Here is a 26,578-nt window from a genome sequence, read left to right as displayed (position 1 = left end):
TCTTCACAAGTAGTCAGGGACCCGCATATCGTGCGCGCTGTGGCGATGGCATCTCCGCTGGCACTGTTAAAAGCGTTTTTGACATCAATCGTTACTACAGCGCAGAATAGATTGCCGCGCCTCTTCTTCTTGGCCGCTCTCTTTGAAACTTCAATGACCGTCCTGATTGCATCCACGGTCGATCTGCCTTTTCGGAATCCGAAGTGCTTCTCCGATAGGCCGGTCTTGACCTCCGTGAACTGCGTCAGCTGATTAAGAATAATCCTTTCCAGAAGCTTCCCCAGTGTATCCAGCAGGCATAAAGGCCTATACGATGCTGGATTCCCTGGCGGTTTCCCTAGTTTCGGCAGCAGTACTAGTTTCTAGGTCTTCCACCTATCCAGAAAGTTACCATCTACTAGGCATTCCTGCAGCACCATCCTGAATAAATCTGGAAACGCCAGTATCGCAGTTTTTAGAGCCATGTATGGAATTCCATCCGGACCCGGAGCTTTCTTCATCTTCGGACCTTTCGCCACTGATGACAGCTCGTCGTTGGGGACTAGCATACCTGCAATGGTTACTCCGTCTTCTTCTGCATACGGTGTAGGCGGCCACATCATAGAATCATGCTGCGGGAAGAGACCGTTAACGATGATCTTTAGCTTCACTTCACGCGCTGACCAGGAGTCTCCTCTTACTGCTACTAATCGCAGAACTGTTTGACATGATTGTGGTCAATGCTGAGATCGCTTTTGTTGCCTTCTCGCAAGCATAATCGACGTGGCTATTGGAACTGTGCCGGTTGTCGATCATTACCCCTACATTTTTTACCTCTCGCTTCGTGCTGGCTATTATACTTCCCTGCTGTACGCATTTTTCACTTCTAAGGTTGTCACAGCGCAGTAGCGGTTTGAAACTATATTTGACCCCGGGAGTCCTGCTACGTCCCAGAAGGGGACGTGCCTAAGCCCCAAGCTGCTGGTCTAGAGCCAACGGCAGCTTCCGGGGTGGGCACACAAGACCTCTTTTCTCCCGGGTCCCAGGGCGTTGTTTGGAAGGGAGAGTTTTCGGTGGGGTGGTCCTAATAAAAATTAAGTTGATTTACCTTTTAAACTTTTTATTCGGTGGCTACGGGTGACGGTGACGGCGTTCAAACACTTCGCTGGCGCAATATTAGCAGGGAGGTGGCAACGGCGGGCGACCAATGAACACACAGCTGAGCGGTGGTCGGGCAGTGGCCTGCTGATGGCGGGAACGTTGAAGCGGCGACGGTGATGCGCCGAGAAGCTTGGCAATTGTTGAATGGCGGCTGGATGACGCTAGACTGGTGGTCGGTCGAGAAACTGTGCTAGCGAAGAATGGCTTCAATCGAGGATGGCGTGGGCAGCGGGTGGCGTCAATCGAAGCGAGCTTTGCACTGGTGCACCGTTGGCCGGTCGAAGGTCGTTGACGGCGTAGAATGACTTCCGGGAAGCAAACGGCGGCTTGAAGCCTAACGACGGGGTTGATGGAAAATCCCACGGGCGAACGACTTAGGTGAGGAAGAGCTGTCGTAGCGCAGCGCCGGGTGGTGTGACGTTTCACCACGGGCTTGATGTGGCGTTTCGCAACGGGCTTGACAGCGACTGCAGGGCGGCCGATAGTTGGTCCAAGGACCGCGTAGGCGATAAAGGGCTCGGAGGGCGGCTCGTTAGCACCCGGCTGGTGGTTTACCGATGAACGGAGACGGGTGAGGTGGCTTGGTTGGCGGCGAATGTCGGGGGACAATGGCGTACCAAGGCTCGGACGGTGTATGTTGGCGGGAGTCGATCAACGGCGACTTTAAAAGCGTCCTAACGGTCGCCTTGAAAATGATTTCCACTTCTGATAACGGTTGCAAATTTCGCAAATTTTCCGGATATATCCACGATGAATCGACGTTGCTTCCCACAAATACACAACCGCACCATCGTTCGATCACACGACTAATCATCTCTTCTTGCCGCCTCTATCTTTTTCGACGAGTGTAATCTCCCGGCCCCACTCGGTGCTCACTCTCGCTGCATCCGACAAAATAGCTCCTCATTTCGCATTTGTTCTTTCTCGTCAGCCGTTATCATTTTTAGTTTTGGTAACCGTCGTTACAGCAGCCAAACGAGCGAATTTTGAATTGCCCGTTGATTCTGTACAAAATTATACCCTACAACCCCACACAAATTAACAAAATAGTTACCATTCGGTAACAGGTTTCATCTTCTATTTTGCTTCTTGGCTGCTTCGGCGACTATCCGGATAGCGTCAACTGTGGACCCTGTTCTTGCAAAACCCGAATCAGTTCTCACATTCTGTGTGGATCGCCAGCCTGTTAAGGAGTTTTCCGACCGTGTCTAGCAGGCAAATCGGCCTGTAGGCCGATAGATCTCCGGGTGGGTTACCCGGCTTCTGCAGCAGTACTAACTTTTGCCGCTTCCAGCAATCGGGGAAGTTTCCTTCGTCTATGCTAGGTGCTCAGCATTTTGGGCGTTTTTTCCCTTAATTTGCTTGTCAGACAATAAAAGTGAGCTTCCACCTTACAAGTTAGTACTTGGACGAAAGCTTTTTAATATATGAGGATGAGGATATCAGATGAGGATATTAATACGAATATTGGTGTTAAAATCAATCTGTACAAATCGTTAGATCGTTTCGTCCGGAGTGAAGTTAACACCAATATCCTTTTTATTACCCTCAGTAGATAGATGTATTTATAAGCCTTCGACCAAGTGCTGATTTGTATGGTCAAAGCTCATTTTTATTGTGTGAGAAGCAAAGGAAAAAACGCTCAAGTGCTGAGCACCATTTCTGCAATGTGGTGCGAAACATATCCGGATTCTCCAGGATCCCCGTTTTCAAGACCAGTTTGGGGATACGATCTTGCCCAGGAGACTAATTTGTTTTGAGGCTTTTTGCTGCCGTGACACGGACTTCAACTCTACTGGTGTTGACCTCACCATACGGAGTGGGAGGCCAGACTGTTGATTCGTGATGCGGAAACAGTCCTTCGATAATTATTTTGAGTTTTTCTGGGTTTTTTGAGTATCGCTGGTTCTTAAATCTGAGCCATAGCGACCATAAAACAGTGCGTTTTCCTGGACACAAAAGGCTTGTGGCGACCCAAGCCCCTGGTCAGTACTCTCGCGTGTGTTTTATACCGGACTTGGTGCTTTTCGGTGGCTGCTAAGGCAGCGAAGAAAGTTCTTCGAAATCTCTCCATAGGTTCGCATCCGCGTTGTAACAGAGCTCTTTCATGCAAGCTGCCTTACTGAGCCCTGAGCCTTACTGCCTTACTGAGCCCGATTTATTTTTTGACAGCAGCTTCAGCCGCCCTACACACTGGTCTGCGCTCTTATATTTATACGTCGTTGCGGGCTCTCTGTATCCTCCTCGTTGCTCGAAAACAGCTGCGAAGGAGTTCGGCGATCGTTTCGTTCCACCAGTAGATTAGCTTACGTGCATACCGTGGCTTTTTCAGCATGGTTGCATCGCAAGCTCGGGTCAATACTGCAACCAGCTCGACAGGACTCAGATTTTGCACATTGCGCTCGAATCGCATTGCTTTAGCAAACACATCCTTGTCAAAGGCTTCTGTCTTCCACTTTCACTCCTTGATACTGCTCTCGCGTGATTGCGATTGTACCTTCCCTTCGATACAATATCGGACCGCTTGATGGTTGCTATGCGTATAGTCCTCGCAGACTCTCCAGTTCGTGTTGCTTGGTAAGGCAGGACTGCAGAAGGTAACATCGATGATGGACTCTCTGCCATCCCTTCGATATGAGCTTGTCGAACCTCCAATAACTAAATCTACATTGAGCCTGACAAGCGCTTAAAGTAGACTCCAACCTCTAGGGTTAGTGCAACGGTTGCCCCGCTCTACTGCCCAGGCGTTGAAGTCACCATCCTGTCTATATGCTTCTCTGCTACCTTATCCAGCATCCGGTTGAACTGATCAATCGTCCAACGTAGTGGTGCGTAGCAGCTACATATATAGATACCGCTGACTTTGGCGATCACGAAGCCTTCAGCTCCACGATACACAATTTCTTGGTAAGAGTATCTTCCTACCGTACAGCATTCTTTCAAAACTTTATTAACGTGTTTTTTAGTTCTAGATTAATTTAAACACTAACCGTTCCAGCTTCATTCGCTACCCAATTACCATTTCCTGGTGGGATCAGAGATGTTTGCAACGTCGCACTCCTAGTCCCTCGCAGATTGCCACAGCAAGTGCTGCGCAGTATCCCACTGATTGAGGTTAATTTTGTATTACCTCCACTGCAATTTACTTGACATCACCTGTTTGAACGCTGGACATTTTTGACTACCAGTAACATGGTCTCTCCATCCATCCACATATAAGCTTCTTCTCCGCATCTTCTACAAAGTTTCGACCTACCTGTGATTCTATATCTACAAGAGAATACCCAGTCAACACAAAATCGTATATGATGCAACATAAGATGCTAAAGTGGAGGCGATATACGTACATATTGTATGGGGAAGTACCTATATGGCCTCCACTTTAGCATCTTATGTGACATCATATACGATCTTGTGTTGACTGGGTAGTTTCTACCAAAGTTTTCCGGAGTTGTTGAGTCTCATTTCCATAAAAACTAAAAGCAAGACTGAAAAGAAAACACTGGTATTTCTTTCCATTAAAATTAAAAATCGTTAAGTTTTTAAAACACCAACAAAAATGTTTGTATGTATCTATTATTCATGTTGTTAATCCAATCAACTTTCTTTTTTTGGTGCAGATGCCTGAGCCCGAACGCCATCCTTTCTCTGGTGTGTTTTCATATGGGTTTTGAGATTGCTGTTCCGATAGAAGGCTCTACCACAAAGTTCACAGGCAAACTCTCTTGGTAGGTGCATTCTCAAATGGTTCCTCATTGAGCCACTGAAAAGAGGAGGCAAGGTGTTACGTTTATAAATCAATAATACATTAATGAATACGTTTTTAACTAACGGGCAAAGAAACTTGCGACCACACTCGGGGCACGGGACTGATGGTTCTTCGAAATGCGTTCGTTTATGCCGACAGAATGCCGTCCGTTGGTAGAAAGTCTTCTCGCACACCGGACACACGTATTTCCGGTCCTTGGTATGCGTTGACAGGTGCGCCTTCAAGCCGTTTCTCTGCGAAAACTCTTTTCCGCATTCTTCGCACTTATATTCTTTGGCTCGCGTGTGGATGTTCAGGTGGCGGTACCAGTTTGACTTTGTGTTGAAGTCCTTCTCACAGTACGGACATTGGTACCTGTTGGATGAGTAATTTATATCATTTTTGCGACGGCATATTTTCTAAAAGGTTGTTGATCATAATCGGGATTGATAAGAAAATTATTTTGAGCTTTTTAGTGGAATGTTTTTACCTGTCATAAGACGAGTTTATACAATCCCATTGAATTCCACCACTTAATTGTATCTTGACAGATACGTATTTCGACCTCAACAGTAAGGCCGTCTTCAGTGTCTCGTACTTGACTCGACTTCGAGTCAAGTACGAGTCGAGTCAAGTACGAGACACTGAAGACGGCCTTACTGTTGAGGTCGAAATACGTATCTGTCAAGATACAATTAAGTGGTGGAATTCAATGGGATTGTATAAACTCGTCTTATAACAGGTGCTAATCGGGATGTTGTAATCATTAATGTAGGTTTGTAAGGTACAGTTTTATCATCGGTACCAGTTGAATGTCCCCATGTGTGCAACTAGCAAGTCCGTTGAAGACAGTCCTATGTATTACCGCAGAGATGATCCCCATCTGAAGAAAACGCTGGAAATCGGTTTGATGAAAAGGCAGTAGCAGTAGAAAACACGAACTATGAATGTGTCATGGTCTTGGAGAAGTAAGCAAAAACGCAGTGCTGTTTGAAACATTCTCTGGCAATAACAACATGGTGGTTGGGGAATCGGTCTTTTCTCATTGATCAGCACACAAAGTCAGTGTTTAGTGATGGACATAGGTACTGAACATTAAATCTACATCGGCCGAAAATGGAGACGGTTTTCTTATTGACAACAATAAACACTGAGCTGTCATCGCGTCTAACAATCACTTTGGTCGCGTTAGAGCGTGCTAGAACCAAAACAACCAAATACCTACGGGTCCGGTCAAAGGCATTCGGCTCTAGAGATGGAAGTTAAACACTGCCGCAGACGGAACAAGCGTGCATGGATGGACTTCCTGGCCAGAGAAGAATAGAAAGCCGCAACAACTGGGAATATTAGGGACGCGACCCAACTGATCAACTGGAGGGATGCAACCAACAATCAATATGAAACTGGTGATTATTTCATGGTTCCAGTTACGCATGCTATGAACGGTCTTCGGTACCCAGCGATGAAAGCGCCGCTTCAGTACGTAATCTATTGGTGCCCCTTTAGAACATAGTTTAGCACTGCTGTCATAGCAACATACAAACAAAAACAAACTATGAAAATGGAAGCTAGTGGAAGATCGACTACGCGAAAAAATGGGTATAAATTATTTGATATTATGAATATATTTCATTTTTTTTGTTGTTTTAGATAACCCACTTGGGATCTTGAGGTCGTTTAGAGCGGATTGAATATATCTACAGCTGAAGGAGGGCTGTCGTCTTTGTAGGAAAGCTTTACCTCAGGGTTATGCTTTCCGCCACTTTGGTCCACTCGAATGACTAAAGGGACTGTCCTCGAACTAGACTTTAATCAAGAAAACAATCAATACAGAACTTTCCTGAGAAATGTACGCCAACAAAATAATAAAAGTTTCCTAGATTGGATCAGGATTTTTAAAAACAGATGGGCTAGAGGGTAGAGGAATGCAGGAAGAACAAGATATGGGTCGCCGGCAGCGCGTGATTTTTTATCGCGATAATATCTTTGACTTTTTAAAGGATTTTTCTGTAAATCTTGCAAGACATTAACGGGCGAATCTATTGATTTTTAGCAGAGAAATCTGATAGCATGAATTGTGGTATAAAACTATCTTGGATTATTCTTCTGGACTATTTAGGTACTTCCTACATATAAAATCGTTTCGGAATTTTTCAAAACTATTTCGATTTTCATCAGAAAATCATTTGAAAATTCTAAGTGAAGCTTTCTGAAGTTCCAAGAAAGAGTCTTAGGGGTTATCGCAAGAAATTTCCACGGAAATTTAATAGGTAATTCTTGAGAATGTCCATAGAAAATTCTAATTACCTCAAAGATTTTTGTTTTCTTTATTAAAGAGGCTTTCAGCCCTTGGCTGGTTCACCTCTCTCCTCTAGGAATTTCTCAAAGTGTGCAAGGAAAGTTTTCAAAGGTTTCAATAGGAAATTATTCTAAAATTCCGTGGGAAATATATCAGAATGTCAGCGGAAATTTAAAAATTACCTCAGGAAATAATTCTAAATGTTCACGGAATTTTTACTCTGGATTTTAACCGGATTTTTTTTCGGAAATCAGAAGGAAATTCTTAAGATTTCGTCTGATGATTTCGTTTGATGAATTTCCGCGAAAAACCCTTTGTTTTGCGAAAAGTTCTTCGAAATTTCAACAGAATATTGCATGCATTTGCCTACTCATAAATAGAAACTATTGAGCCACCGATTACCGTGGATCATAGGTTCGACCAATCAGAGTTACCCTTACCAGTATATGACGTCCACTACTTCTGAGTACAGAGATTATGTACGGTCACAAAATCCGGCGCCCACACCACTTCAAACTATGAACCCCATTTTTGAACGACATAAAACCTTTCAATTTTTTCGCTACCAACAACTCACAAAACAAATGATACAATGATTTCATAAAACTAATAATAATTATTATTATCGCTAACACTAAGTTTAATCTAACATTGTTATAATCACCTAACATTGTCATTGAATGAAGGACAAACATCTGGTATACATTTTTTTGAGAAAGGAGCGGGACAAATTAAAATTAAACACATAATAACAATAAATTAAAACTAAATTTTGTTAAAAACTCTACACCTACTCTGACGCTCATTAATACCATATATCAATATTTATGAGAAGTAGGGGAAACCACCAAATGTTGAACGGCTTGTTTTGTCGCTTATTGTTGAACTCCCACAAGAAATGCACGTGCGTCCAACAATGGGCGAAGAAATTAGCCGTTCTTCATTTGGCGAATTACCTTAAATTTGGGCGAATTATACGTTAAGAGACCAATGAGCGCTTCATATCTTGGTAGATTCTCACTCCAAGGTAAATGGCGCAAAGCAAAGTGTACTAGCTTCCATTGAATAGTCTCAATATGTTGAATCCCGGTAGTATGAAGCCCACACCAGCTGCATATGTTAAAGTTCGTACAAGTGAACGATATAGTGTTTTAGGGCATTGCAGGTTAGTGAAATGCTTAGTACCTACTGTATAAAAAAAGCTACAACTCTCAAGTCGTTCATAGTTCAGCCAACCTCATACGCTTCCATGAAATCAGACTCGTACTTGGCAAGTGCAATCCGATGACATATTTGGTCAAAAAGCAGCTAATAGATCTATATATATGTCATCGACTTGGAGACGATTCTGCAATGCATCTGCAACAAGCGAGCGATAAGATACGAGATTATGCAAGTTGATCTCTTGATTAGCAATCCGTACTGGTATTCGGAAATATAATAGGGACAAATACATGAACGGAGCTAGGTTAGTCTGAAAGACAAAATTCTTGTCAACAACATCAGAGAAAACCACTGTTCAAGCGACAACGTCTCAATGACTCAATTACTAATGACATCTTGTTCCGTATGAGTGTGCTTGGGTGTCGAAGGTTAGTGTAACTTCTTTGTGTGGCCGACTGATGTCACCAGGGTCGGATTTATGGGGGGGCCGGGGGTGGGCGTGGCCCCGGCCCCCCACAAATCTTATGTACCAAAACCAACCTTTTATGTACATTTTGGGGCCCCCACATACCGTCGGCCCCGAGGCCCTCACCGGCTAAATCCGGGCCTGGATGTCACCATGAAATTCAACGTTTCCATCAACCTGCGGCAACATTTCAAAAAAATGCACCTGATCATCAAATTTCTTTTGTTGGAAGTTTTACAGAACGACATTAAATTCCTCTCACAGGTACAACCGGAATCGACGCACTGCAGGGTGCGTATGTTCCGCTTCGCAAAGATTTTGTATCCAGACAGAATATGGCGCAGACCAAACTTCCTCATAAAGTTTAAACAGAACATGAATATCACCATATTCCGCCTAATCAACGGCATTGACCACGATCATAAGAACAATGATGGAGATGAACTCGATATGTATCGAACGCTTCCTCTTAGCGAACAAATACGGTCCTTGAAACTGATGGGCGCCATCACAAGCTCATCATCAAATGGATCCACAATCCGGTAAAAATATAAATAAAAAATCAATCATATTTTCATGTAAAATTCTGTTGAACTTTTGAAGGAATTTCCTTTGAGCTTTTGAGGGAAATTCTATTGAATCTGAAAAGAAACATAAATATTATAAAATTTGGGAAAACTAAAATTATTGCATTCCTTGAACACCCGCAAGCCATAGGAAAATAATAAATAAATAGCCAGGATGATATCCTTGACAACAGTGAAAAATTAGAACAATTCAAATTTATTTTGAAGCGTTGCTTTGTTTTACTGGGTACCGAAATCTTAGTACATGGAACCATAAAATGAGTACTAATTTGTTCTGACCCCAACATCTTGATTATTATATCTATGATGCAACTGTCAAATATCAACGCACGATCAACCATCGACCTCTCGGCATGGCATAAAGGTAATATTATTACCTCTATTACCTCTATTCATCATTTTCTGTATCAACTCGTAAGCCCCATCGCTGTAGAACATAGAAACAGCTATCTAAAGCATGAAATCCAACAAGGATCGGGGGTCGATCGCATTAAAAGATATTTTAGTTACTAAATAAAGATTGTCGCTGTCGTCGCTATCCGGAACATCTTTTGCTGGCGAGGATAGGGGATCTAAATGTCAATGAAGGAAAAATACATACGATTTGACAGTAACTGTTAGGTACCACACATGTTTCGGACAGCAGAACAAAGGGGACCGAAGCGACAATCTTTATCTAGTAAAATATCTTTTATCGCATTACAGCAATGTTTAAAGCTGACCTCGTCCCTATAGCAGCACAATTCAGATATAGTTTTGGTTACAGTAACTCATGATGGAAGCTAGGCAATGACTCTACTAAACTCCGAGACGTAGCATCCAGTAGATGCATAAGTATTAGATTGCTAATGTCGTTTCTGTTTGCGTGACTAACATCTAGGTCACTTTGATCTGGCAGCTAAAGTACCGGTACTACAAGTGTCAAGCCAATGTTGATGATGAAACAAAACATGTACTACAGCATGATGCATAATAAACGGCCAAGTTAGGGTTGTGGAAGCATATTTTGGCAAAATGCTTTTAAAGACTACAGCGCCACTAGCGTTCTAGTACTTATGCTTCTACTTAGCATCCCGTCATGATGGAGCGCAGCAACGCGGCAACCACAATTCTATTTAATGCCTAGTAGGCAATGCTTAATTTTGGCATGTAGATATATAAACCTTCTAGAATAAATTGTTCATTCTGCTTCTGACCACTAAAAGGAAGCTTCATTACGACTACAGTCAGTCAGTCAGTTCCAGTCCAATACACCGAAAAAATTCTTTATATTGAATATATTTGTCGCACACATAATTTTTTGCAATTTGGCGACCCAAATATATGCAATTTGTACCCACACATAAATTCAATAACTGCATATTAGAGACCACACATACATTTTATTTGATTATAGATTATATTTGTACTTCGCGTGGAGAGTGGTTATGTGTGCACTAATTAGAATCATGAATTAAATTAATGGATTTTTGCCAATAAAAATGTGTGGAATTTTTGTAGTGTAGGTTATTTGTATTTATTTTTTTATTCATTGGACTGTGTACAAACATTAAAGACGTCCCAGCAGCGAAATCTGGATGTAGAGATGTTGAAATCAAATTCATCGGACATTTCGTTGAAGCGATGGATCATGGCGATAATGCAACTGTTTGCAGCATAGTTAGTAGCTTGTGGCTCCTCGTATAGCAGCGCTCGCGCTCGAAGCGTCCGGACAGGTGCGTATAAACTGATCCTCGACAGCAACTCAGGAGCATCGTATTCAGATGATAAAAGCTTGGCAATGAAAACACACTGAGCCACATTCCTCCGCTTGGCTAGTGTATCCAACCCGAGTAGACGACAGCGATCAGCGTAAGCAGGCAAGTTCAACGGGTCATTCCATGGAAGGTGGCGCAAAGCATATCTGACGAATCTTCTTTGGACAGCTTCGAACCGGTCACTCCATACAGCCTGGTAGGGATTCCTAACAACAGATGCAAACTCTAGTATTGAGCGTACCAGAGAGTAGTACAGTGCTTTGAAACACAACGGATCTTGGAACTCATTGAAGATTTTAAACATGAACCCAAGCTGGCGATTGGCTCTAACGATGGTATTTGAGAAGTGGCGGCTATAGGTAAGCTTTTCATCCAAAGCAACTCTCAGGTCTTTAACATGATCAACCCATTTAAGTTGAGAACCAGCAATACTGTAGTCAAACTGGATGAAATTGGTCGTTCGTCGGAAACTTATGACACAGCACTTCGGAATGCTCAGAACCATCATATTCCGAGTACACCAGTCATGGAAGATTTCGAGAAGGTTCTGTAGCTCATAGCAGTCAGTGAGGCCTCGGACAACTACATACATTTTAAGGTCATCGGCAAACAACAAACAACCTCCACGTTGCAGTATAAGGGTTACATCGTTTATGAAAAACGAGAATAGCAATGGTCCAAGGGTGCTACCTTGTAGAACTCCAGAAAGGTTCGAGAAACAGTCGGACGAGTTGTTTCCAATACTGAACGACATTTGACGTCCAACCAGATATAATCTGCATAGGCCAGGTGCATAACGCAAAAGAACAGCCCATTTTTCTAATGTGGCAAGCATGATTAACTTTGTCGAAGACAGATTTGAGATCGGTGTAAACGGCATCTATTTGGAATTGTCTACACATGTTCTCCATGCAAAACGACGTTAAACTGGTAAGATTCGTTTCCACAGAGCGGCCAGGAAAGAAACCATGCTGAAAATACACTTGAGAAGTGTTTAGCGAAAAGGCTGCAGGCGAAAAGGAGCTCTAGGGCGCACTCTTTTCAGGTTGCGTAATAGAGCATTAGTCCACGGTGGTTTCCTCGGAGGCTTTCGCTTCGGTACAGTGTCTAAAAACGCAGTCATGTAGCAGACAGTTGAAGCGGTCTACATCTGATTCGATGTCCAGGCGGTCTAAAACATTCCAGTCAATACAGACAAGCATTGTCGGAGCTGTTGATATATCCAACGCAGGATGATAGTTGTCAAGTGGCACAACGGCGTCCGGAGCCTCAAGGACAGTGCATTCATGCAGTGAATAATCATTGATAAACACCAAGTCGAGCATGTTTGATTGAAAGTTGGAAATCCTGTTGATTTGGTTGAGTCCAAGAAAAGCAATTCCATCGACTAGTTGGCGACTAGCAGGTGTAGTTGTAGACAAAAGCGGATCAGGAAACGTATATCCATGGTGAGAGAGAGACCAGACAAGTCTTAGTTAATTGAAGTCTCCAAGCAGAAGAACCACATCCGATGATAAGGCCAAAGCGGAGGCAAATTCTGTAGCACCAAGGTGAAGTTGTATTACACTGCAATCATGTCGTCGGTCGGGAGGAATATACGAGGCACCGATGAAAACGCTGCGTCTAGAGAGACTTATTTTGGCTCAAAGAGTCTCAATTGAATTGAATTGTCCGACGGCGATCTGGCAGGAAACAAGCTCATTGGAAACAGCAACTAGAACACCGCCACCACGCACGCGAGAGCTATTAGATATACTGCGATCCACTCTATAAACGATGAAGTTGTCACCGAAAAGTTGGAGTGAGCTGATTCTCCCATCAAGCCAGGTTTCGGTGAAAACATAAACATCATACTCGTCGTCAAGTACAGCCAGATCAACGTCGTCCAATTTGGTAGAGTCCTCTAGTATTTTGTTAATACACTCGTAGACTCCTAGTGGGAGCGGTGTCCATGACGGAAGTTGAAACCGAACTGAAAAGCGGCGAATTTTCAGGCAGCGACAGATCATTAACGTGATTATACTCGCCTGGTGAAGCAGATCGGAAGTCCCGTATACCATAACGACGACGACGGGTGGCATTGGAAGGCACGACTGGGTCGGGAGGCTCAGGGACTTCCTTAGTACTTGTTACAGGGTGTCCCGGATCCAAAGTTGCAGTAAATGATGATAGAATGCTTGTTTCTGGTGCAGGACCACTGACAATACAGTCTAATGGTATGGAGTAGCTAGAAGCCGGAGAAGCATCAGGTACCGAAAGTATATAATTTTGAGGATACTCGCCTGAGGTTGGAGTGCGGAAACCCCCACACGACCACACGACCGGGACGATGATGAAAGATGCTGCAGAGCTCGAATGGGTCGGGGGGTAGGAGAAATCCTCAATACTTGTCGAAGATCAGCAACAGTAGATTGTATGTTTTTTTTTTTCAAAATCCAAGATTAGTTTTTTGAGAAATCAACAAACTCTCTTAGTCGGATTCCGGTGGGCCATGACGATGGTTCAAGCGCCAATTCTTTGAGATCAGGATCCAATCCGATTTTGTAGGACACGAAAGTCATCTCTGCCTCTGGGAACAAGACGAATCACCTCAGCAGCATCCGAAATATTCAAACAACGTGAGACTAGTTTCTGCACGTCGCTATCATTAATTAGCGGATTCAATCCTGTCATGTACAGCCAAAACTGATCCGGTTTGGCGGCTTGCATAATAGACGGCACGGAAAGTTGAAACTCGCTAAGATCAATACTTTTCGTTCCGTTCACAGCAGCAGTGCATTCATCCAGCCTACGGTCATCTCGGCGGCGTTTAGTACCAAGCCTCGGCCATGCCGACGACGAGAAAACAGAAATTGATTTGAACGGTTTAAGGTGGTTATACAACAAAGCCACAAATCGGCCATCTTGGAAACCACGTGCTTTTTCTAGTGATTTTTCAAGAGCACGAATTGAGAAAACCACAACGCCCATGGGGATGAAACATCCGCAGATCGTTTGTTTACTTATGCTGAACAATCGACGTGGTGAACAGCTCCTGCACCTGTTACGGTATTTCAGCAAGCTGTGGCATTTCATCGGGTTGGCTCCTGAGGTTGTCCGCCAGATATGCGCGAACGACCGTTCAATTCAGTTCGACAAGGAAGACAAATAAACATTGCCTTCCCTGATGCGAATACTTATTTGATGGAGCGAGAAAAAACCTCAGCAGTGCTGGTTGAAAGAAGCCTCACAGAAGAAGCCACAACAAATTGGCTCGAGATCGTTTATCTCCTGTTTGCACTCGCTGCATTTTTTTTTCGCCATATTGCACTCGTACCCGCTTTCAACACAGCAGCAAACCAAAAGTTCTGTCGACGTTGAAACAGTGGTAAATCATCGTTCTTCGATATTCCACAATATACACGCACAATGAGCACAAATTTTTACAACTTAAAACACAAAAACTACGGTTTAAAAAGCTAATTAGCGTAAAAATACCTGCTAGACAAAATAAACAACACGAACTCATTTTATAGAAGCTTATAAAAGAATCAAAACCAAAATGGAAAATCCAGTGTCATCCGAAGCGGCAGATTCGAGACCTGGAAGGTCAAGATGGAGAAGGTCAAGATGCTAGTTCGGGAGAACCTATGGAAATACGTGTCAGAGGACATCAAGAACCACCATCAAAACACGACGATGACAGCCAAGGTATCACTTCTGAAAAGGCTTTGCAAGGCAAAGTACGACGAAAACGGTAATATGGAGACCCACTTGTTTCGGATGAAGAACTATTCTCAAGCCTGGCGAATGCGGGTCAGGAACTGGGCGAACCTGAAAGTAGTATGATTATGAAGAGCATGCCAGAGTCTTTTGATCACCTCACAACGGCGTTGGAGACCCGTGCGGACAAGGACTTCACACTTAAAATAAATCGCAGATTTCTGTGAAATTTCACCGAGCACAAAAGAGAATGGAGAAGTCCCATCAAAGTGAGTCCATCCTACGCGTCGCTTCCGAGAAAAAGATAATTTGCCATCAATGTCGGAAAACGGGCCACATAAAGCGTGACTGTTCGATGGCGAAGTACGAAGCATCAGCATCCTATACGAAACGTGATTGTTCAATGATAAAGAGCAAAGTTTCTGCCACATCCGGTGGACGAGGGTAACAGAAGCTTGAGCATAAGGGGATAATAGCGAAAACCTAACCATTTCCTTTCATGCTTTCCCACAACCGGAAGCAATTGAAGAATTGGATAGTCGACTCCGGTACCACCTCGCATATGTGTTGCGACCGAACATTCTTCAATGAACTGAAGCAAAGCACGGGTGTGACCATCACTCTAGCTTCCGGTTCCGGTCATTTAAGTTGTTACAATGAGAACGGAGGTCAGCAAGAGATCATCCTCAACGACGTATATTATGTCCCGGATTTGGAATCTAATTTGATGAGCCGTTGGGAACCTCGTCAACAAGGGAGCGGAAGTTACATTTGAGAAAACCCGTGGCTGCTTGATTAGATGTGGAGACGTTGTGACAGCAGTTGCAAAGAAGATAGGTGAACTGTACCAACTGAAGACTATCCACGAACGAAGCATGAAGGTTGTGAAGCATACGAAAGATTGCATTCATTCTTGGCATCGCAAGCTAGGGCACCGGGACCCGAACGCAATCCAGCGGGCTGTCCCTGAAGGACTGGCAAAGAACGTATTTATCAAGAAATGTGACATTTTTCGGACCTGCGTATGTTGTGCTGAAGGGAAGATTGCACGGAAGCCACGGAAAACGGAGCGACAGTCGATGAAGATCCTGGACCTATTACATACCGACATTTGTGGTCCCATGAATACCGTGACACCGGGCGGATCAAGATATTTTTTAACCATAATCGACGACTTTAGCCGCTACACGACGGTGTATTTCTTGAAACGAAAATCGGAAGCAGCAGAAGTGATCGAGGAATACGTTACCATGGTCCACAACCGTTTTGGACGAAATCCCGTTGTCATCCGTTCAGATCAGGGCGGTGAATATAAGGCCAAGCGTTTAGGTCAATTTGTTCGATCCAATGTGATTGCTGCACAGTATACAGAAAGTTACTTCCCGCATCAAAACGGAGTTGCGGAAAGAAAAAATCGGACGTTGGTGGAAATCGCCCTACACTGAGGATACTGGCCGTAAGATTTTCATACGACCAAACTTATGAGAATTTTTCATACGAATTGAACTATGAAAATCGTAGGATCTTTTTTCGATCAATTCTAACTCTTTATTGGGCATCCAACGAGACAGATTCTCGAAGCGTCGGTGGGCGTGTGGTGTAAACGCACGCCTCCTAATCACGACGTCCATGGTTCGAAACCGGATTACACTTTTTTTAAACGAACTGAAAATATTTCATAAGATTGTCGTATGAAATGCATTCCATTAGAAAATCGTATGAAAATCAATACATTTTCTTGTGGCGAAATTTCAAAAGAGAAACGTATGATGTTCTTACGTCCAGTATCCTCAGTGTATGTATGTTTAATTGATGCGAAGCTTGAATATCGCTACTGGGCCGACGCCATCAATACAGCTGTACACCTCTAAAACATCCTATCATCTAGGTCCATCGAAAAGACACCATTTGAATTATGGTACGAAAAACAACCGGACAACAGCAAACTACACATTTTTGTATGCTTAGCTATCTTTCATGTGCCAGCTGAGAAACGCACGAAGCTTGATCCTAAAGGGTAAGAAACTGACTGCGAACTTTATATAAATGGAGGATCATGAGGACATCAAGCATTCGGAAAAGTTGGATACTGAAATCGTAGAGTACAAACCAGAAGTCGTCCAGCAGTTGAATCTCAATATTCTGGGTGATCTTGTTGATGCGGCTCCAGAATCTGAAGAAGATATCAACGATGAAACTCTGGTTGAGTAGGAGCTATCGAATGTAGATTCAAGCATGTACGATACTCCGAACGAAGATGAAGATGACGATGGTGCAGCAGTCGACGAGGTAATTGAGCCAACTGCCACGCCGGTTAGACGATCATCCCGAAACACAAAAGGTGTACCGTCTCTGCGTTTCCGAGAAGCAACAGGAATGGCAAGAAAATTCAAAGATGAGCCGAAAACATACGGCGAAGCAATGAATAGTCCCGAAGTAGAGCTATGGAAGATTAGATCAAATCATTGCATGAGAATTGTAAATGGCATTTGGCGGATCTACCACCTGATCGGAAAGCGATTGGCTGCAAATGGATATTTGTACGCAAATTGGACGACGACGGAAGATATCGAAAGTAATTGGTGGAATTAAATGGAGAGTACTTAACTCGTCTTAGACGGAAATAAAGAATGAAATTTACTCTAACTTAAATCTGTGTTATAAACGAGAGATCTCATAAAAGCTGCGAGTATTCATCAAGTATTCGAGAGCTTAAATAGATGTAGGTTGCGGTCACACATTTCGAAAGACCGGAGAGTTACGAAATCTATTTTAAATATTTATTGGATTACAATCCGGCAGAACATCGCAGCAAATGCAGACCCAGGGGCTCGTGATGAGTTTCCTCAACAAATAAATCATGGAATTCAATAGATCTGACCTGGTGAAGGCTAAAAGCGAGCAGCCGCCCAGGATAGAGATTCTCTACGTTGGCCCTATGTATTCCTAGGGGTGCTAATGGCCTATGATTAAGTGAAGGGAAATGTCCAATTTGACCCTGGATTAAGGCCTGAATAATGTCGTTGAAAGCCACTTTGTTTCGAGAATGGCGGGGAGAAGCGGCTGCATAAACGAAACCAAGCAGCCGGATAATGTCTTCGAGAAACGCACAAAACCGACTTAATTCACACAATACGTTTGGGTTTGTTAAGCAAACTTGGCAACTTCAAAAAGAAACAAAACAAGAACAGCAAAACGCAACAATTCTTATTCAGTTAACTCTTCAAAGAGAAATTGAATTTGAAGTTGTATCAACAATAAATATTGTTATTCATAAATTAATGCGAAAATATTGTTGAGTTTAAGGAGAATTTGATATAATAAATCTATAGGGTACGTATAATACTTACTTATCACCACAACCGTGAATCCGAATGTGTTCCGACAATGTAGAGACGAACTTTCCGCAGACTGGACACATCTCTCGGCGCGGTGGGGCCTTATAATCCAATGGATAGATCCTAGGTCTGCCAAGTTTCTTTTGCGGTTGGTCGGTATCCACTGATGGCTTTGATTTGTCGCCTTCGTTCGGTGAATGTTTCGAAGCTCTAGAGACTGGTGATTTCTTCAGAATTTTTACTTTTTTCTTTGGTGCTTGTTCTTCGAAATCAGTTGTATCAGTTCTGGGATCAACATCGTTTTCAGAGAGTTCTATCTTCTCGCTTACATTTATAAGTTCGACCTCAAGGTACATGCGAGGTTTTCTAGTTTCTACTGCCGAATTTTCGGTAACTTCGTCTTTCAGTAGCACTAAATGTTCTTGTTGATTGAATGCATCACCAACTCTGTGTTGCAGCCGTTCTTGATAAATTTGATCATTTTCAATGCACGACGTGCAGAACCTGTGCCACTGATAGATCAACGAACTACAACCAGTGCAGATGAATGGATAATCAACATCATCCTCCGTTTTTACGATCTGAAAAATGAAGAACTGAAACTATTTCAAAATTTCTTACAACGGAATTTCTAGACGGAACAACTTACCTTTACTGGCAAATATTGCAGAACAAGTTGTTCCAATTTCTTTTCACCGGGCGAGGAGTTCTCCTTAGAGCTATCGTATCCATAATGACTGGGATCGAAATAGGAACGTTCTGCCAGGCACAAACGACACACAGTTTCCATCATGCAGAACTCTGTGACTCTTGAACAGAAAGTTCTCTGTGAGTATTTAGCTTGTGTAGAAATTGGTTTCTTTTGCAACAGCACTGTTGTTGATTTCTTCCTTGATCTGACAATGTTTTGTTTATATGGTTTATATGCTTTGGATTCGGCGGAGCTTTTTAGTTTCGCCGTCAATAGGGAAGAAGAATACCGCCAGCTAAGCTTTCATTGGAAATATGTATATTTTTATATTTTTGTTATAAAACAAAAATTAATGATTTTTATCAAAAAGCTTTTGGTTTAAGGGGTTAGAATTTTAAAAGCACACAGAATGAGTATGTTATCTCGATTTTTTTTGTTTCACTTGAAAAGCAGCTATTAGCTTAATTAAATTAAATTCTTAAGAATGTTCACACTACAGACCAAAAATAGTTTGACTGAAATTTATTCATAACGTTTTAGAGGCATTTTAATTAAATCATGTCATTTCGAATTTCCATGTTACTATACTTTTTTCAAGTTTTTTGTAGGTGGCGGCACTGATGAACGAACCCACCCCTATGGACCACGAGCGTCTTCTTTTTCCACGATTCTTCTTCTCATCGGTCGGAAAAGTGACATCCGCTGTGGGCCGATAAATAAATATTTCAGTGACATTTTAGTTAAAGTGTTAGGAGTTGCTTCAAATTGTAAAATCCACCGTTCGCTTGTTTTTCGACCGATTTGCATGAAATTTGGAGGAGAGATGCATAAAACCCTATATTTTTGTGTAGATGTATTGATTTGGTGATTGGGTCCATGGGTACGGTTTTATCGAGGGGGTCCCCTGGGTCAAATGGGGTAAAAAATAAGTCAACTTCCTTTTAATCGTATATAACTAGTAGTAAATGCTCTTAATAATGATGCAATCGTTTTTATTCATCATTTTGCAATAGTAGGAATGGAAACTGCACGTTTGGACCTCTAAAATACGGTACAGATGCTCCGGGAACCTGGTTCCCCCAGGGAAGTGGTCACTTTTTGAGTTGTTCAGAAACCCAGCTTGTGACACATCAAACTTCATGATTTTGGAACACAAATATAATATAAGACATTTTCAGAGCTTCTAGGCACATTGGCCACTTCCGGAGGTTCCCTGGGAACCTGATGCCCCGAGGGAAGTGGTCACTTTTTGATTGATTCTGAAACTCAGCTTGCGACACATCAAACTTCATGATTTTTCAACGCAAGTACAATAGAAGTTATTTACAGAACATCAGACCACGTTGGCCACTTCCGGAGGATCCCTGGGAATCTGATGCCCCAAGGGAAGTGGTCACTTTTTGAGTGGTTTTGAAACCCAGCTTTCGACACATCAAACTTCATGATTTTGCAACACAAATACAAAAGGAGGCAATTGCAGAGCATCTGTGCACATTGGCCACTTCCGGAGGTTCGCTGGGAACCTGGTGCCCTCAGGGAAGTGGTCACTTTTTGAGTGGTTCTGAAACCCACCTTGCGACACATCAAACTTCATGATTTTGCAACGCAAATATAATAGAAGACATTTGCAGAGCATCTGTGCACATTAGCCACTTCCAGAGGGTCCCTGGGAACCTGAAGCCCTCAGGGAAGTGGTCACTTTTCGATTGATTCTGAAACCCAGCTTGCGACACATCGAACTTCATGATTTTGCAACGCAAATACAATAGGAAACATTTGCAAAACTTCTGAGCGCATTGGCCACTTCCGGAGGTTCCCTGGGAACCTGATGACCCAAGGGAAGTGGTCACTTTTTGAGTGGTTCTGAAACCCAGCTTGCGACACATTTGATGATTCATAATTTTGAAACACAAATACAAAAGTAGGCATTTGCTCAGCATATGAGCACATCGGCCACTTCCGGGGGTCCCCTGGGAACCTTATGCCCCCAGGGAAGTGGCCTTTTTTAATTGGTTCTGAAAAACAGCTTGCGACACATCAAACTGAAAGATTTTGTTTTCTCCAAATAATCTACAGTAGCCGTTCGATAACTGCAAAATGTTTACTTTTCAGTTAACGAATGCCGTTCGATAACTGCAACGCATTCTAGACGTCAAACGGTTGTCAATCGACGTCAGATGCAATAAAAGTGCATCTAAATGTGCAGCGCAATGCAGCTGTCATTGACTTTGACATCAGTTTGAAGTTTAACGGTCCGATAACTGCAAAACTGTTGCAACTATCAAATTGCAGTTAAAAAGCATTGCAGTTATCGAACGTCTACTGTACTGTGTGTTTCGGAGCATGCTTTCCTGCACCGAACTGGGAATCTTATCCAGCTTTGTTCAGCATGGTCTTGCATTTTAGCCGCTCATCTTATCGCACGGCTAAGGAAGGTTCCAAAATATCATATAGCATATTTACCGGTAAAAATTAGTGGCCAATGTATCTAGATGCCCAACTAACAATTTTGGTGCTAAAAGCTTCAATTTCTAGTCTTTGGCTGTATAATATTTGAATAAAAGCAGCCAAAGCTGAATAAAAGAAAAGCCTCCGCAAATAATCCCTTAAACTTCAACTCGACTATTACCCAAATATCTATCAGCTAGTCAGTTTGTGCCGAATATATTTCATCTTTTATCGTTTATACAGCTTTCATATAGTCATAAAACAGCTCTGTCTGAATTAGCAACAAAGCTCATCCGTTAAGAGCTCATGTATGTAATTGAGTTGCTTGTTAGCAACTTCCCATATTACGGTGAGTAGCATACACAATGAAAACGTTTTGGCTGTTGTTATAGCACTAACAATATAGCGTAATGGAACTAACGAAGCTTTTAGGCAACTTCTGTATCTTTGAAGATTACAAACGTTTAAGTAAACCTTATACTGCTTCTTTTACTAGCTTATCAGTATGGAACGTCAAAACGCAATGTTTACATTTTGATTTTTATTACCGGAGCTGTGTATGAGCTATTGATTTCTGTAATGCAGCTACAAAGGTATTCACCTGCTCTTATAGCAACTGACAAAGCGCTGCCATTAATGCTAGCAGATAGTGTAAGAAAACAAGCCATTTAGAAGCGATATTGCTGTCGACGGCTACTGTTAAACGATTAGCAGCAGAGTAGCATCTATACAGATCGATAAAATGTTGCCTAAAAACAATTTCAGCGTTGATGATGCATAAAAGTTAGCCCACAGAACTTGCTGGCTGACAGATGTTTAAATAATGGTTGAAATAATGCTGAAAGCATAATTTTTAAGCTTATGTGCTGAAAGCAGCATGTAGGCCTTTTTCTAACGTTTATACAGCATGAATCTGAAAATAGCGTTAGTAAAACAACCTATAGGGTATGCGAAGAAGCACATCCATAATTTTCTTTGCTATTTACATATGTCAAACTGACGGTGATGACAGAGCAGCGGCCATTGAATCAGGAGATCAGGAGTTCGAATCTAGGTAGCAAACAAAATTGATATTTGAGTTATCACAAAAAAAAACATTAATTAAATTTCGAAATTTACTCTCCTCTCAAATAATATTTAATCAAATTGAATTCAGTGGCTGTATAAAAGTTATTTAACAGATTCAAAAAATCTGAATAAGCGCCATTGAAGCGAATTTTATTACTAAATGGTTTAGTAAAGATTGAGAAAAAATTGTGTAACATGCTGTAAAGTAGTTGTGCAGGCACATCAAAAACAGCTGAATAGATTCGCCAGATTTGCTGGTAAAAGCATTGAATAGAAGTTCTTGATCAAATGTATAGCATACATATTCAGCTTGAAGCCGTATAGACGAGTTGAAATAAGGTTTACATTGACATTAAATGTTAGTTGGGTGCTGCGTAAGATGCTGGGTCATTAGGCCGAAGGCCGTTAGGCCGAATGTCATTAGGCCGAAGGCCATTAGGCCGAAGGCCATTAGGCCGAATGGCCATTAGGCCGAATGAGTACTGGGGAGTGAGAAGTGGCTAGTGCGAAGTGAAGAAGAAGTAGAACGGAAGAGGAAAAAAAGAAAAAGGAGGAAGATGGAAGAAGGAAGAAGAAAAAAGGGAAAAGGAGGAAGAAGTAAGAAGTAAGAAGGAAGAAGGAAGAAAAAAGAAAGAGGAAGGAAGAAAAAAGAAGGAAGAAGGAAGAGGAAAATGAAGAAGAAAGAAGGAAAAAGGAAGAAGGAAGAAAGAATAAGGAATAAGGAAGAAGAAAGAAGGTAGAGGTAAGAAGGCAGAAGGAAGGAGGAAAAAGGAAGAAAACAGAAGGCAGAAGGAAGACGGGAGAAAGATGGAAGAAAACAGAAGAAGAAAAAAGAAAGAAGGAAGAAAGAAGAATGAAGAAGGAAAAAGGAAGTAGGAAGAAGGAAGAAGGGAGAAGGAAGAAGGAAGAAAGAAGAAGGAAGAAGGAAGAAGGGAGACGGAAGAAGGAAGAAAGAAGAAGGAATAAGGAAGAAGGAAGAAAGAAGAAGGAAGAAGGAAGAAGGAAGAAGGATGAAAGAAGAAGGAAAAAGGAAGAAAGAAGAAGAGAGAAAGAGGAAAGAAGAAGGAAGAAAGAAGAAGGAAGAAGGGTGAGAGAGGAAGAAGAAGAAGGAATAAGGAAGACGGAAGAAAGAAAAAAAAAGAAGGAAGAAGGAAGAAAAAAGAAGGAAGAAGGGAGAAGGAAGAAGGATGAAAGAAGAAGGAAGAAGGAAGAAGAGAGAAAGAAGAAAGAAGAAAGAAAAAGGAAGAAAGAAGAAGGGTGAGAGAGGAAAAAGAATAAGGAATAAGGAAGAAGGAAGAAAGAAGAAAAAAGAAGTAAGAAGGGTGAGAGAGGAAAAAGAATAAGGAATAAGGAAGAAGGAAGAAAGAAGAAAAAAGAAGTAAGAAGGAAAAAGTGAGAAGGACGAAGGAAGAAAGAAGAAGGAAGATGGCCTAACTTCGGCCTAATGGCCTGACACCGCTGCGTAAGTATCTTTCATTGAATCTGTGTTACAAAACCATGATATTTGATGTATTGCTATATAGCTATCAAAACCACCTAACAATGTCCAATTACCTTAAGACCAGGTGCGCAGCCTCCCTAGTGACAACATTTTTAGAAGAAAATTTATTTTCGAACCCTCCCAAATAATATCTTCCCTTGGGGAGGAGTGGGGGGTGTTTGGTGTGGTTTCCAGCGAATGACCTCAATGTCCCCAGATGCTCTGCAAATGCCTTCAACTTATTTATGTTAAAAAATCATCAAGTTCTGTGTGTCGCAAGCTGGGTGACATAACCACCCAAGGTTGTGAAATGCAGTATGTTTACAGGAAACCTCCGCAATAGGTCATTGTGCCCAGATACTCTGTCAATGTCTTCAATTGTATTTGTATTACAAAATCAGAAAATTTGATGTGTTGTGAGCTGGGTGAAGCCTTTGAAACATTCAAAAAGCGACCACTACCCTAAAAGCTCCAGTTTCCCAGGGAACCTCCGGAAGTGGCCAATGTGCCCAGATGCTCTGCAAATGCCTTCTAAGGAATTTTTGTTGCAAAATCATGAAGTTTGATGTTTTGCAAGCTGGGTTTCAGCATCACTAAAAAAGTTACCACTTTTCATAGGGCTCCAGGTTTCCAAGAAGCTTCAGGATATGGCTCAGATGCTCTGTAAGTGTCTCTAATCTTTATAATTGTCTATTTGTGATGAAAAGAGATAAGGTTTGATGTGTCACAAGCTGGGTTTCAGATCGACTCAAAAAGAAACTTTCCTTGGGGCATCATGTTCTCAGGGAACCTCCGGAAGTGGACAATGTGCTCAGATGCTCTACAAATGTCTTCTATTGTATTTGTGTTGCAAAATCATAAAGTTTTGCTGTGTCGCAAGCTGGGTTTCAAAATCACTCAAAAAGCGACCACTTCTCTGAGGGCATCAGGATCCAAGGGAATCTTCGGAAGTGCGCTCAGATGCTCTGCAAATGTCTTCTATTGTATTTGCGTTGCAAAATCATGAACTTTGATGTGTCGCCAGCTGGATTTCAGAATCACTCAAAAAAGGCATCAGGTTCCCAGGGAACCTCCGGAAGTGGCCGATGTGCCCAGATGCTGAGCAAATGCCTTCTATTGTATTTATGTTGCAAAATCATGAAGTTTGATGTGTCGCAAGCTGGGTTTCAGAACCACTCAAAAAGTGACCACTTCCATTGGGGCATCAGGTTCCCAGGGAACCTCCGGAAGTGGCCAATGCGCTCAGAAGTTCTGCAAATGTGTTCTATTATATTTGTGTTGCACAATCATTTAGTTCGATGTGTCACAAGCTGGGTTTCAGAACCACTTACAAAGTGACCACTTCCCTGAGGGCACCAGGATCCCAGCGAACCTCCGGAAGTGGCCAAAGTGCACATATACACACATGCACATGCACAATCAAAAATTGTCCACTTCCCTTACTACTAGTTATCTACGATTAAAAGGAAGTTGACTTATTTTTGACCCCATTTGACCCCTCGATAAAACCATACCCATGGACCCAATCACCAAATTAATACATCTACACAAAAATATAGGGTTTTATGCATCTCTCCTACAAATTTCATGCAAATCGGTCGAAAAACAAGCGAACGGTGGATTTTACAATTTAAAATCGTAACCCGGGCCGAAACGGGTTAAGCATTTTCTAAATTATTCGCTTTCGGTCAACTTCGTGCAGTTATTTCATTGAAAGTAAACAATGTTACGATAGTTGGGCATAGCTGTCTATGATCATTTACTAGGAAAATATCCGCTCAATGCGGTTTGAATTTTCCACTAATCCCAATTTTTCTTGCAACGCGTAGTATTTGTACTGCGGATAAATTTTACACATCTATGTGATCCTTGGAAAATGATCACGGAAGTTGTCATTTTGTTGCAAGGCACAATACTTGATGAAGCATGAAAAAAAAATTACGAGAGGATTTTTTCCAAAAACCATCGAAAAATAGCATTTGTATACAAAATATTTTAAGCTCTTTTTAGTGGAATGTATTCAACCGTCTAAGACGAGTTTAGTATTTTCCATTTGATTCCACTACCTTTTGCAGATACGTTACGTTTTACTTTGCAGATACGTGTTTCGACAGCAACTGTGTGGTCGTTTTCTATCGTATCTCGTACTTGACCAAGTCGAGTCAAGTACGAGGCACAAAAAGTGCGAAAAAACATCTTTTTTTCAAAAATTGCTGTCGGAACCACCAGACTAATTTTTATAATTTTGGGTTGTTCTACAGAAATCCCCCAGATGTAAAAATCTTTCATTCAAGGCTTGATAAGCATGTATATATGACTTTTTAAACATAGTGTTTTTTTGGGACACCCTACTGTAATAACTCGCGAAACAAGTAGATTTGGAAACTGACGAACAACCAGAGGGAAAACATGTTGATAAAAAGACCTTCCATTGAATCAATAAAACACGTCAGTCTAGATTAAGTTGTAATTGTAAAGTACTTCTGGTTTATTTATTTACATTTTCATTGCTACATATATACAATATCTCATTTTCACAATTTGACATTATTCTCATCTAAGAGAATATATCATTAATTTGCTCATTTCCCCGTACAACAGCTCTACTTGGTCATAACACCTACTGGCCACCCTCTCGGGGCAAGGCGAGCGAGAACCATCAAAAATGTGCTGAATTTATTTAAAACGGA

At 42.0% G+C, this 26,578-nt stretch overlaps 1 protein-coding gene across 1 annotated transcript; it reads right to left on the bottom strand.

Annotated features, from left to right (window-relative positions):
• Window positions 1-4,698: 4,698 nt before the first annotated feature.
• On the bottom strand, window positions 4,699-19,145 carry LOC134203822 (zinc finger protein 358-like). Its single transcript, XM_062678671.1, has 4 exons — window positions 18,851-19,145; window positions 18,214-18,782; window positions 4,973-5,263; window positions 4,699-4,903 (listed from the first exon to the last, which is right to left on the bottom strand). The coding sequence occupies exons 1-4, from the start codon at window positions 18,992-18,994 to the stop codon at window positions 4,738-4,740; spliced, it is 1,170 nt and encodes a 389-aa protein (XP_062534655.1). The 5' UTR covers window positions 18,995-19,145; the 3' UTR covers window positions 4,699-4,737.
• Between the last annotated feature and the right edge of the window lie 7,433 nt (window positions 19,146-26,578).

The sequence above is a fragment of the Armigeres subalbatus genome, unplaced genomic scaffold (assembly GCF_024139115.2).
Source record: "Armigeres subalbatus isolate Guangzhou_Male unplaced genomic scaffold, GZ_Asu_2 Contig245, whole genome shotgun sequence".
NCBI lineage: Eukaryota > Metazoa > Arthropoda > Insecta > Diptera > Culicidae > Armigeres > Armigeres subalbatus.
The sequence above is the reverse complement of the archived record's forward strand: the minus strand, read 5'-3'. Positions and strand labels throughout refer to the sequence as shown.